The sequence below is a fragment of the Netta rufina genome (genome assembly GCF_964035555.1).
Source record: "Netta rufina genome assembly, chromosome: 3".
Taxonomy (NCBI): Eukaryota; Metazoa; Chordata; class Aves; order Anseriformes; family Anatidae; genus Netta; species Netta rufina.
The window spans coordinates 110,061,556-110,076,001 of record NC_140125.1 but is presented as its reverse complement, the minus strand read 5'-3'; the positions used below and the strand labels follow the sequence as shown (position 1 = coordinate 110,076,001).

The 14,446-nt window shown below is 39.7% G+C and overlaps 1 protein-coding gene across 1 annotated transcript in view; it reads left to right on the top strand.

Moving 5' to 3' along the window:
- Positions 1-2,274: 2,274 nt before the first annotated feature.
- The window catches only part of LOC311208054 (uncharacterized protein), a gene marked incomplete at both ends in the record, with an annotated part of 33,579 nt that continues 21,407 nt past the window's right edge, over positions 2,275-14,446 (top strand). Inside the window, one exon of the mRNA XM_084284472.1 lies at positions 2,275-2,387. Coding sequence (XP_084140598.1) covers positions 2,275-2,387 — 113 coding nt within the window. The remainder of the gene's footprint in view (positions 2,388-14,446) is intronic.

The following is a 14,446-nucleotide window of genomic DNA, read 5'->3' as shown; positions in this document are numbered from 1 at the left end:
AGAACTAAGGTGATATCAGTGCCTTAATACTGATTTATCATCTGTTCAGGTTTGAGGTGCTTATATTCTTCTTGCCCTGGGGAATTTGCTAAGTCCTAGAGAGGATGAGCAAAGAAATACTTTACTTAGAACCTCTCTGTTTGTTCAAAGGACAAGATGTTTTAAGAAAATATGCAACCCCACCAGCCTCTGGAATAACTCTAGGGGTAACACCAGAGTTTGCATCAGTGCAACTGAAAACCTCTATTTGTGCTTTTTCCTTTGCCGTTTGCTTTTACAAATGGGGAGCTGAAGGGCTTCTGCCATTTTTGTGGGTTGTCTTAGTGCTAAGCCTGGTAAGACACAGATCTTTAGATATTATGTTCAAGGAGAAAAGTCACTTCAAAAATAGCATTGATGTCTTCTGCTATAAAAACATATAGGTTTTGCTTATTTTAAGATCAATATAAACAAATCATTTCAGCCTGTATAAAGAATGCCTAACAGAAAAAAGTTAGGAACCAGGAAATTTAGATATTATTTCTGTACCTTTCCGATTTTTTCAACTCCTGCAATTGAAAAAAAAAAAAAAAAAAAAAAAAAAAAAAGGAAAAAATGTTAGTGTCTCTTTATAAAAAATAAATGTTTTGAAATTGACAGATAACAAGCACTACACAGAAGCTAGGTATGAATATTTTCAGTTAAAGCTTTTTTATCATCATTTAGCTACCTACTTATATATAAATCATTTACCCAATTTCAGAATATAAAATCCTCTTTGCCTATCCACAGTGCTGTCTCAGCAGAAGTTTGGATACAGAATCCACAAAGTTTTTTCATCGTTAACCAATTGTCTCCCATTGCCCCAAGTACTACTTTTATGAGTGGAATTTAGAAAAGTAGAGGGCAACAAGAAGGGGATGAAGTTGTCTATTTAAAACAAACAAACAAACAACAACAACAAACAGTCTCATCACAAATGATTACAGATCTCAACATCACTGCAATTGGCAACTTTCACCTAGTAGTGAATAACAAATATAGCCCACAAAGTTTAAGCTAATAACAAATACAGCCCACAGTATATAGCCCACCTCTGCTACCATTTAAACCTAGGACATCAACACTAATCAAGTCCTACCAAAACTGGGGTTAACCCTAACTGCTTTGAGCAGAGAAAGATTTTGGAAAATGCTAACTGAGGAAAGTAAGAAAGCATGACTCAGGACATGCCTCTGAAAATGAGACCTTCTCAAGATATCATAGACTCCCAGGATTTGACTCGCACACACCCCCCAAAACCTCTGGCTCCTGCACAAAGTGTACTCCTGCCTCCTCGATCCTCCTAGGATGTTAGTCTGAATAACTTATGCCATCTATTGGCCTAGACCTGCGACAGATGCTCTGAGGAGAACTTTAATTCTGGGAAAGTGACTGTGTTAAAAGGGATCTGACAGTAGATCTGTAAATTCTGCTAATGGAATCAATACAATGCCGCTGCTCAGATCTTGAGGTCTACCTTCTCCAGCAGACGTGCTGCTTCAGATCCCAGCTCCCAGAAAAAAACAGCAGTTGTGGTCTGGTTCAGGCAAAAAAAAAAAAAAAAAAAGAGATGGTATTGGCATAGGACTAGCACACACTGCCAAGAAAAGCCAGAAAATTAGCAGTGAGGATTTTCACTGTCTTACAGAAGCATGTAAGAAAAGTCTTTATTATAAGAGAAAGGCCCTTCAAAATTCCCTTGGATCTAAAACCAGGGAAACTATCTCCAACTTACTAAGTCTGCTTTAAACCAGCCACGCAGTGAGAAGCCACTTCTCTCGCCTTTCTGTACCCACAGTGGCTACCGCAGTGATTTAGGGCTCCTCCAAGAGAGTTTACTTTTTTATCTAAATGTGTTTTTAAAAGGCAAGGCAGAGCTCTGCAATGCGAAAGGGACGCAGAGCCATCTCTATTGATCCGCTCCCTCTCAAGCCATTAGGAAGCACCCGCGGAGAAGTCGGCGAGGAAACACGCGGCCGCCCCGGCATCGCCTCGTCCCCTCCGCGGCTCCAGAGTGGTCCCCACCTCCGGGGCTGCTTCTTTTGGGGGGCACGGATTGCTCCGGGAGTGACTTCGGAGGAGCCGGGGCTCCCCAGTACCAAGCTGCAGCATTCCTCCTCATCATCCTCCTCCTCCTTCTCCTCCCCCGGCTGTTTGCCCCGCAAAGCGCAAGGAGAACCCGTCGCACCTCCGGCACTGATCTGTGCCATGCCATGCCATGCCATGCCATGCCATGCCATGCTGTGCCATGCCATGCCGTGCCGTGCCGTGTGGAGCCGTGCGGAGCCGTGCCATGCTGCCTACCTGGAGCTGCCCGGCTCCTCTGCCTGCCCCGCCGGGCTCCGCCGGGCTCCGCGCAGCGGGCGGTGGGAGGGGAAGGGAGGCGGCAGCGGGCGGGATCAGGCGAGTCCCCACCCCGGCCCCAGGCACCCCCCAGCCCCCCCCTCCGGAGTCCGGTTCCCGTCCGGGAGCCGCAAAGGGACCGGCACCTTCCCGGCGGGGCAGCTGGAGCCGCGCTGCTGCCGGCTACGGGGGTCCCGGGGTGGGGGGGGCAGCACTGAGAGCGGGGGACATAAATTGAGGCCGGGGGGGTCCCGAACTGAGGCTGGGGGGTCTACACTGAGACCAGGGGGTCTCGCACAGCACCCCAGGAGTCCCGCACTGAGGCCCAGGGGTCCCGCATTGAGACTGGGAGATCCCGCACTGAGATCGGGGGGTCCTGCTTTGCACCCAGAGAGCTCCTGCTTTTTCCCCGTGTGCCACACCGCACCCGTGGGGTCCCGTCCCTGAGGCACGCGTGGGGACCTGCCCGTGCCACATACCGAGCAGTGCCCCCCGCTCCCACAGCCCAGGAGCGGGGAGAGGGGCAGCCAGTACGGCAAAGGGGACAACGCCGAGGCTGCCCCTGGAATCCCTCCAGTATGGGCTGCGGGGCTCCCACCTTCCTGCTTTTGGGCACCGATGGTGCTGACAGCACCCCGACAGCGCAAACGGCATCGATCTGCTATCGATTTGCTGCCACCGATGTGCTCAAGGGGAGAATGGGTGGCTTCGCCTCAAGGTTTTGCAGGGGTTTCTCTTGGTGTCCTGTCCCCAAATCTGTGTTCGGTCTCATTTCTGCCTTAGTGAAAGCCAAAGCGTAACAAGAAGTCAGGCCAGCTCGGACCATACACAACAGAATATTTGGGCAACCCCACCAGTGTTCCTTGGATTGAGGAGATTGTGCCTTCACTTTCTGTACTTTTCATAAACTTTTCCTAACTTTTCATTAAAAAGAACCTTGAAGACGTCAACATTACCATAACCTACTTCAGGATTTGGGGTAAAAAAAAAAAAAAAACTCCATATGTTTGTTTTGTTTTGCTTTTTTTTTTTTTTTTAATTAGTCCCTCTTTAAAATTAAATAATAATAATAATAATAATAATGTGATTATGGCAAACACATTTTTTTTCCTTTTTTTTTTTTTTTTTTTTTAGAATTCATTACATGTTTTAAATGTTTTAAGCCAAAGAATTCAATTTAACAAGGTTGTTCAAGAATAACCTCTTGCTGTCAAGTGAACATAAATACTCACCATGTTATTGTGTTCCTGGTGATAATTTTGAAGTCTTACAAGTGCCCTGAGCTGTGAAGACTGAGGAGAGTGGGGATCCTAAGACAATGTATTTTTCTCTGGTTGTGTTTTCTGGTGTTCTCTTAAGTTGCTATTGCTGTGCAGAAAGGGTTCTTTTTCTTCCATGTCATGGTATATATTTGCATTAATAAAAACTTGTTTATCATCTTCCTGTTCCATTAATCAGAGAAGCTTTAATCACCGCAGAATATGGCTTGCCCAGAAATTATATGAACCCGTCAGTGCTATGCACAGCAATCTGCATTTCTGCTATATGTTGTTTTTTTTTGTTTGTTTGGTTGTTTTTTTTGTTTTGTTTTGTTTTTTGAAAAACCTAATTCACCAGCAGTATATTAAGATCAAAAGCAATGACCTGCACAGAATTACATTTAGTTACAGAAAGTTTGCAAGAAATTAAGGGGCTGAGTGCTTAGTGACTTTCTCAGAACTATCCAAATACAAGAATATGAATGGAATTCTTCTTGAAGGCAAATGAGGTCATCTCAGTGGATCATTTAGAGATCTCAGCATAAAATTTGAAAGATTGTGCAGAAATACTGTCACTGACTTTTGAAATGATACTGCAGCACAGCAGCCCATCAGATGGTTATAAAACCTGAGTCATCACAGGTAAGATGCTAGAAACTGCCCAGGAAGGGGACCAGCTGCTCTCTGGGCAGCAGGGGCATCTAACACCTGCTGAGATCTGTGATAGTAAAGGGGGATGTGGTGGGCTCATTGTTCAGGTCTACAGTCCTGGTGATCCCTGCCCTTAGCCACCATTGTAGCCATTGGATACCTCTCATGGTTTTGGTCTGCCCACCACAGAGGGCAGAAATGTGCTGCCTTGGCATCTCACCCAGCCTGCCAAGCCTGAACCTGCATTGCCATAAGTTGCAGCTCCTTACATCAGCATGATCTTGCACTGCTCTTTTCTGGATGACAGGCCCAGCCCCTGGGGGCAGCACATCTAGAAATGTCAATTCTCTCCTCCCAGTGTTCTGCAGATCCAGACATCTTCTCTTCTTCATCTGCATCAAGAAGCATCACAAGACTAAGGAATCACATTTATTTTTGTATTTGATGCATCATGGCTTATTTCCACATAAACAGTGCTTGAGCACTGATCTGTCTGAAGGAGCATCTTCCCTTACAGAGAAGTTTTTTCATGTGCTTCCACTAAACCACGGCAACTCCCCTAAACTCTGATCATGCTGTTACATAGAGGGCTGATTTGAGGTTTTTGGCAGGTTTCTGCATCTTCATTTGAAAACATGCCCTGGAATTTGTTTGTCTTGCTCATCTGGAAAAGGAGAGAGGTCATTTCTAGTTTCCTGATGCAGGGAAATTTATTGGCAGCTGATGGTGGTGGTGGGCATGAACTCAACTGCTAGCAATGAGGAAAAGAGACGGAGGGAAATCCAGGCTGTTAACACTGTCATCGTTGTTGCTCTGCAGAGGTTTATAATATTGGAAAACGGGGTTAATTGTTGTTTTCTTGCTTAAAAGGATTGTATGATGAAAACTGCTAGGATAAGTGGCATATATAAAGCTGGCCCACATTATCTTGTAATCTAGCCAACGGTCAAACAGAAAGATTTGTATTCTGAAACAAATCATTCTAAAGTGCCCAGGCTAGATTTTACAAGTTTTAACTCCTTCAAAGCTACTGGTAATAAGTTAACTTAAGTTAACTTATTAATTATTAAGTTAACTTAATAAGTACTGGTAATAAGTTAACTGTTGTTTTAAATCCTTATTAAGATGAGAAGACTTTCACCAGTGGGGGGAATGGAGTGAAAAGTTTGCACTAGTGAACATATGGTTGCACACTGGAAGCAATTGTGACCCCTGTAAAATGGCTTACATCTTTTTTATGGCTCTCTAAAGCATGCAGTGATCCTGTTCACAGTCAGGCTGCCACTGGCTAATCTGAACTGGAAACAGCAATGCCTTGAGCACTGTTGTGCAGGGGTTTGTGGTGTTTATGTAATTCTGCCATCCCTAGGGGCTGGCCATTTTTTCCCCTATTTGTTTTCTTCCCTGAATTGCCTTCATTCAACCAAATTCTGTCAACACTTACACCAGTGGGACCCTATTAAAGGCAAATGGGCTCAATGTTCTTCCTTCACAAATGCTCATAATTTAAACTGCACAGCTGTGGGACAAAGTAGGAGTCACTCTGCCTTAGGTACTTTCTTGGGGAGAAAAAAAATAAATTACAATGGCAATTCCTCTGTCAGCAAGAGCTGAATTTGATCTGTTCTGCTCACTACAATCCTACCCACTCTGCTCCAGCCTCCAAGGGGACACGTGGGACAGGGACTGTGATGTTTCTTCCACACCCTGCAGCACTTGCTGATGCACAGCCACAGCCACCACACCAGTCAGCACAGGAAATTGTCACTTGCTGCAGAAGAACCCCTATGAATCACAACTTTTCACTTTCCCATTGACTTACACGTTTTTGAGTGCAGGATTTCAGGTTTCTGGCTGGATGCAAATTGTTTCCTTCAGTTCAGTTTTACTTGTGGTTTGCACCACTCCACATAGTTTTTGTCCTCCCACCCACAAAAATCAGAGGAACTACTTCTATAAGATCATGTTTTTACATTGTCACAAGTGAGAGGTAGATTAGGAAAAGAGCATTTCTATACTTGTGTTTGTGGCTTCAGTCTGGGGACTATGATCCTTTGAATTAAGTAAATTGGTATGTATTTATTACGTTTGCTATTGAGTTCAGGCAGACAAACTTTCTTCATAAATGTGTGGAGTTCCTCCTTATTTAGCTAGAGAAAGTATCTTCATATAGTACAACACAGAACTTTCAAACCACTAAATTGCATATTTCCAAGATGAGGAAGTATTTCCAAAAAGATATTTTAAAGGGTTTGTTAAACTGTGACTGGATGAAAAGTTACATCTGCTGCAGAAGCAGAATTTGGAGCTCAAGAGTTTTTACTTTTTTTTTTTTTTTGTGAGTTTTTGGTTTTTTGTTTGTTTGTTTTAGTGCTGAGTTTGCTAGTAAACTCAGAGGAGAATACTGCTAGTATTTGAATTTAAAAGCATCTGTAATTGTTTCTAGGAATATATGAAGAATCCCAGACCTTCAATCAAGCAGAAATTCATCTATGCAAGTTATTCACTGGTTACTGGGTTATTGGCATATTCCTTAGGTAGACAAGTCAAAGGTATGTGTGCATGGAGCATCTTGCATTTGTGGAAAGTATGTCTTCCATTTATTCTGAAAACATATTAATGCAGAAGCTTGTTTAATAAAAGGTGATGAACTCCAAGTTACTGAATTCACTGAGATAGATAGGAAGTTGCTGGTACTGTTCCTAACTCAACCTAATCTGAAATTACAATGTGACATCCAGTAGAATAGGTCAAAAGTAGGACCATGACAGCACAATATATAAATGACAACTCGTGGAAATGTTGAATGCAGAAGCTATCATTACACAGGCTACTAATACAGAAATTACACACTGGATATATAATCTGGCTTGCTTGTCATAACTGATTTTTTGCTTAACAAGAAATTCACTGGGCTTTACAATATTTTTCCTTTCTTAAAGGAATAGTGTGAAAGAATAGCTATAGAGATAAAAGAAGATGGGATCTACCAGTGAGAGAAACACATGTTAAGAATGGTGAAGGACCATATGCAATCTTTTATTTCTCCTACAGGTTTATAGAGGGTTTGGGGGTTGTTGTTTTATTTGGGCAGTGGCAGTGGTATTTTCTGTTTGTTTTTGTTGCTATTTTTGGGGTTGGGATTTTATTGTTGTTTCTGTTTTTTTGTTTTGTTTTGTTTTGTTTTTTAATTGCTGTTTCTGATTGTTTTTTTTGTTTGTTTGTTTTTTGTTTTTCCTTAGGAAGATGAAACAAACCAGGTTACCCAGGGAAGTGATGAGCTTCGTCTCTGGGGGTGTTTAAGGAACGTTTGAAAGTGGTGCTTAGGGACATGGTTTAGTGGGTGATATTGGCGGTAGGGGGACAGTTGGACGAGATGATCTTGGAGATCTCTTCCAACCTTAATTATTTTATGATTCTATATTAATAAAAGGACACTGGGGCCTTTTCTCTTCAATATTCTTTCTCTTTCCTTCTTTATTTCTCCTTCACTGTCTTTCTTGGTTTTCAACTGTATTGTTATTCAGTGTTACTAAGGCAGTCCCTTAGGAGTCTCAGTCTAGGCACATAACTTCATTTTGGTAGATGTGATACAATCAAGTACAAAGGAAAAAATTCCTAAAGATTGGATAATACAGACAGGTCTATAGAGAGAAGAAACTGAAAATCAGAGTTTGGAAGCTGAGGTAATACTAAAATGAATGGAACAATATGAAAGTTATAGTGGTGTTTCCGTTTCCTTATCTGATATTTTAAACCTTTTCTTCTATTTCTTTTCAAATCTATAATAGTTTTTCTCTTCTATTTCAACTTTCTTACCTTTTGGGGATTTGTCCTTATTTTACATTTCTGATCACTTCTGAAGTCCTTTAAATGTCCATTTCTCTGTCTGGCCATCATTCACCAGCTGTGTGGGTGAAAGATAGAATTGCAAAGATTTTCTTCAACACTTAAGGCCAGGAATCAATATTGCTATATAGGCATATAGCTCAGATTATTGAGATGTAAGGGTATTTACATCTGAAAGCATTCCACCATGTTCTTCTAATGAATAATGAAGGCAGCTGTATAATTATTGTGGGTCTGGGTCAGCCAAATAAAATCTTTGGATTGTATGAAACAACTACTACTTCTTCATTACTATCCTGTGTTTACTTAATGTGTTTGGGGAAAAAAAAAAAAAAAAGGCACTAAAAGCTTAGAATTTGATCACAAACACATATTTGATCAGAGGAATTGCTTTTCAGGGAGGCTTGTCTCATCTGATTGACTACAGGAAAAACTTCAGCCTAGCAGGCTAAAAAGCTAAAATTGTTTTAATGTGTTATTAAAGTATATGAAAACCTCTCTGTGGTTAAGATGGGATATTTACGTGATATTTTGTTGTTTTTGTTGTTGTTGTTGTTTTATGATTTAACAGTTATTGAGAAGGTACTGACCAAAATTACACCACTAAAATAATTGCACAGTCCATTGAAGGTGAGACACTAACCCATTCCAGTGATGATGCAACCAAAAAGAAACATCGATGTTGGAAAAGGATGTTTGCTGTGCTTTTGAAATAATTTATGACCATCCTCATTAATACATCTATAAACTAAGTAAAAATGTAGACCCTGAATTAAGAGAGTGGATGAAATAGAGCATTTTACCCTGTTTTGCTGTTAACTGTAAATCATAGTTTTGCCATAGACTTTTTTGTTTGTTCTGTAATTTTATTTTATTTGTCAAAGAGCAATATTCTCTGTTGCATTATTATACTTGGGAATCTCTACCCCAAAATCTGTCTGAGTCCAAAACATTAAGATCTTTGAAAACCCATCTTAGAACTAATCTCAGGTCCAGTGACCAAGATAAATTATTAAGTAGGACATAGGCTGTGGTGATGGTTAAAAGTACGTAACTGGCTTACTTTTCACGCTGAATGTACCTTTTTGTGGAGCTTTTCTGCCTTTTCCTGAAGTTTTTTGGATGCAAGCAAACTCTATTTCATATAGTTGTATTAACAGGGCATAACATGATAAAGTTTTATGCTGCTTAAAGTTGGGAGCCATTTCACATCCAACAGTTCAGATGCACCAAGGAGATAAGCCTTGTGTTGAATCCACCTGCTCATAGTTATCAGTAGTAAGAATAGAGAGAGATCATCATAATAATTGGTCACAGCATGATGATGAGCCATCAGCAGAACATGGTCATAAAAAAATAACCACAATATTTTCAGTAGAAATAGAGAAGCACTTGCATCACCATATATATTCCAGTGAAACCTCATCTGTATTCAGCTCTGATAACCCATATTACATAAAAATACGTCAAACTGGAATAGATGTTATTTGAATGTTCACAGGAGTGGAAAGTCAAGCCTAATAGATGGCACGAGAAAGACTCAGTTGCTTCACTCTATAAAATGAAGAGTAATAGTGAGAATGCTTTCTCTCTTTAAAAATGAGGAATAAAATCAACAAATAAGAATAATTTAGGTTCAAGAGCTGTACTGGTACAAGAACAAATCAATATAAACTGCTCAAGAACACAATCTGGATAAAAATTAGAACATCCCCAAACATATAAGAAATAAAGATCTGGAACATTCTCTCACTGGGGAGTCTGATGAGCAAAAATGGGATTGTTTTGGAGTAGGTTTTAATCACTTCATGAAAATGATCGTATAGAGGATTGCCTGTTATAGTGGGAGAGAAAGTACATGGATTTATGGACTCATAAACTTCTTCCCAGACCTGAGATTTTCAGGACACTGCTGCAAGCAAATGTGGAAATCAACTAAATCAAAATAGTAACATTTAACATTTGCATAAAAGAAGCTGTGAATAGTTATCCTGATCATAAACCCTTTTAATACTATCTCTATTTTCTGACAGTGATTAGAATCTGATGCTTTAAGACCTGCTTCCTTTAGAGACAAACATCTATTTACATGTCCAGTTTGAATGTAGAAATACTAGATGAACACAGATGCAAGCAGTGCATCTGATGAAGCAGGGATTACCAAAGTAAAAACAGATGGGCCAATTATAAATCAGCTGTGGAGCAACCTGATTGCTTAATGGAAAGATATATGAAATCCACAGCGAGTTTAGGTTTAATGGCACTGTAACATCTCTTTGTACAAATGAAATAAATGTACAGGACCTGGTAAAATACATATCTGGAAGAATTATGAAATTTCTAACACAGTACCAAAACCTGATATCTTTGACCCCTAAAGGTATATTTGCTGGATGATCCTTATAACACTCAGATTTTTCCAGATATATGAGTTAAAGTAGTTGCAGCAGAATCTGTTACTTTATTAATACTTCCTTGAACACCAGCCACTGTTCTTTGCCTTGCAAGAGGAAAAAACAACAGTCATTGTCTTAAGGAGCCGAAGACATTCAAAGCTCATAGTGCTTTCTCAAAAGAAAATCAACTTAACATCACTGTTGATTTCCAGTCCTGTGCTTTAAAGAGACTGCAAAGGACTTTAAAGCAAACTGCTTTACAGGATTCACTCGCTACATGGAGGAGCTCTAAAAGCAGTCCTGGGACATCCTGTGGACTAAGCTGTAGCATTATCAGGCTGACAAATAGTTTTAAGAGCTTCATCTGTACTTCTATACAGTGCTTCTATGTTAGAGTGCTGCTCTTTAATTTAAAAATAACATTGGAACATAAAAATAACAATCCCTTCAACTTACGTAAAATAAAAACTTATTACTAAGTTTACCACAGTTTTATTCTCAAGCCATAGTAGTCCTGTCTATAATATGTCTAAATTCTGGAATAGCATATGTTGCTTATGGTATGGCAATTGCACCATAACAAAAAAAAAAAAAAAAAAAAAACAAAAAAAAAAGTCAAGCCGCTATTTGACAACTCTTCCACTTGCTTTTCACCTGCTGTTAGAGTCAGGACTCAGGACTCTCTTGATAGTCTTGCTTGTGCTGGGTAATATCAGAAAGTTAGGTTTGCAAATGGACCTGCAATTTCGGCACAGTAACATAGCTATTTTATGAACATGCAACGATATGAAAAATCTAAACCATAATTTTCAGGCCCCTCTCACAGTTGCATGCCATGCTCAAATCACAATTTATAAGTATCTCATGTAAGCATTCTGACTGCACCCATGTTGCCTAAGTTTGAGAAAGGTGTAAACCACACTCTGTACTCTTCAAGGCTGCCAGAGCCTGCCTCTCTGCAGTAACTGGAAGTAACTGAAGTAACTGGTCAAAACATCTATTGTGCTGAAATGCATTGTCTGACAATCTGTTGAAAGTAGCAATATGTCTTCTCCATACATGATCCCTCCCCCATGTCAAAACAGCCCACCTCCTCTCCTTGTGTATGGTTGTGCCAGCACTAATTAAGAACTGTAAACATATATGTTTCTTTCTAATGGTGGTGCAGTTATTCATTCCATGACATTATCCCATAAATAGTTGAAATGATGCTCCTGTGGAGGCAGCACCTTGCAGCATGAGGACACTAAAGTTCACCCAGAACTGGGAAGACATAGAGGCAATGTTGCCCCTGTGAGCAACGCATAGTCAAACCATAGCCTAATCTGAAAGCTGTTAAATAACTTTTCTAACTAAGCTACACTAAAAGAACCCCTGAACTCCACAAGAACCTCTGATTTTGCATACATTCTGCAATCTAATGAATGAAATTACAGGTAGAACATATACAAAGATAATTGGACATGTGATACTAATCTTGTCCTGAAACACCAAAAAGATGTTAGCAGTATCTACTTATGCCATAAGTTTGTCTTCTTTGTAAAATACTTAATCTAGGGCCAATTCTCCCTGCAGTTACCAAAGGCTATATAAATACAGACTGATTATATTTAAAATAATGCAGCTACGGTAAAGCACAAGTAATCTTCCATGATCTTCCATCTTCTGTAGTGTATGAGCAATTTACAATTATTTTTTTTGTATCTTGCCTAACACTTCTATGAAGCATTATTAACCCTGTTTTATGAATGGAAGACACAGATGCATGTTTTACGAGACTTCCAAAAACATTTGAAAATTTGAAGTAGACATTCCTAATCTATGAGAGACTGATTGGTATTTATTCACACAATTCATCACACAAAATGGGGATATACCAAGTGACCATCTGCATATCTTTCATGGTCCTAAGTAAAGATCACTGGACTCTTTATGGTTAGAATCTGTTTCCGCAAAAGACATTATTTCTGGCAAAAAAACAGGGCTGTCCCCAAGCCATTATGAAAAGTGCTGTGAGACCTTTAACTTAACATTGGATGCCTGCCAGTTCTGGATAGAGATGTGTCATCTGAATTTGAACCTATCTTCTTCCCCAGAGGCAATAAGAAGTTCTACCTGCAGAGCAAAATAGATAAACACTGGTGCAATTGAATACATTTCCAAATTTCTAAATAAACCAATCAATAACAATAAAAAAATAAGCTTCAATGTTTACAATGTGCTGGGAACACAGAGAACTTCTTCTTCCAAGTTTGGAGAACCTTCTCCATAGGTCACTGAAATCAAATACGAAAAAGTTATCCATTCAAGACTACAACACAAAAAATGTTGAGATGTCAATAAACAAGTATAGAACCGTATTTAAATAAATTACAATTAGATTTACAAATTAGTTATAAGGATGCCTGCAAAGATCATTCTTCTCTTGGTTCTATATCACTTCATTTGGACTGCTAATAAGACTATTGGAATATGGAATTACTTAACAGACAGAAAAAAATCTGTTTATTTGCTGGAGATTACATGGCATTTTCACTTGCTATTTCTGTTGCTACATATTCTAATTTGGACTGGTGCATGGACTTGCACCAAAGAAAATTTCCTCTTCCTTATAACACTGAAGACTTACTTTCAGATAAATAAAAGATGTTGTAGGATATTGTACACTTTACATAAATAAGAGAACATATAGGATTACAAATGAGTAAAATAGTGACTATAAAACCAGAGAAATGTTTGAAGTGGCCAAAGAAAAGTGGTCTGTATGCCTGTAGGAAGAGAAGAAGCATGGCTTCTGACCATAGTCCTGGTCAGGTTCTTCAGGATCACAGGAAACATCACTGAAACTAAAGATGAGCTGAAAATACAAGAAGATTATATCTGTGTGACCTATCTGCATGGCAGGATCTACTTTGTGTGTCCATTACTTTGAGGGATATAAATGTACAACAGCAACTTCAAATACAGACAAAGGAAAAGAATGGGAGTGAAGACTAAAATCTCTTGTATATATTTGAAACAGAACTAGATCACAGATTGTATTTTCAATTTAAGAACAAGTAATTCTTTCCTTGTTTATTACAGACATCAAGTATCCATATATAACAACATATAGACAAAGACAGGGTTGTACAGGGGCAGCAATTATTAATGGACATTATGGAATGACAAATAAAGAGCTAGCTCAAAAATGGTATTCATTGCACACAGATGTCTGGACCATGGGCAGATGTCTTAAATTGTCTACACAAAGCGCTTTTGTACTATCACAGTAATCTAAATTGCTTTGCATTTGGTTCCAGATATTTCCACAGATTGTTCTCCACTGCATATAAATTCCTACTCTGAAATTCTAACTGGACTTTAAGGGCCAGATTACTTCCTGGTGTAACTCTTTGGCTTAGTTTGTCTTAGTTTTATTGAGCCAAGTTGATGCAGCCAAACTTTCAAAATGGTACTCCTAATTATAGGAAATCTCATAACTAACTCCATAGGTTATGGTCCTGGTTCAGAAGAGGGCTTCCACTGCCCTTGAAACACCACATTGAAGGAGATAACACAGAAAGCACAAACAGAAAGAAGATGGGGTGGAAGCATGGCCTCGTGTGTGCTTTGTGTGCAAACCACCATGTACTTCACAACTCAGTATGCTCATGGTTGACACTCCTTGTGGGGAGGCTTGCCTCAAGTCTCCTTCTGTACCCTATTCAGAGAAGAAAGAACTGTCATAGCATGACTTAAAAAAAACCTTAGCTCAGGACATTTGTCCTCTTAAACCTGTTGGTCCCCAATTTTATCTGTGAGTTGCAAGTTAAAATGAAAATAATTACTGCCCCTAAATATGGGAGAGCCCCAGGGAAGCCACCCATGCCACCCATCTCTAAGACAGATGGTTTTCTGACTCTCCAGGGATCTTAGCTGTACTGT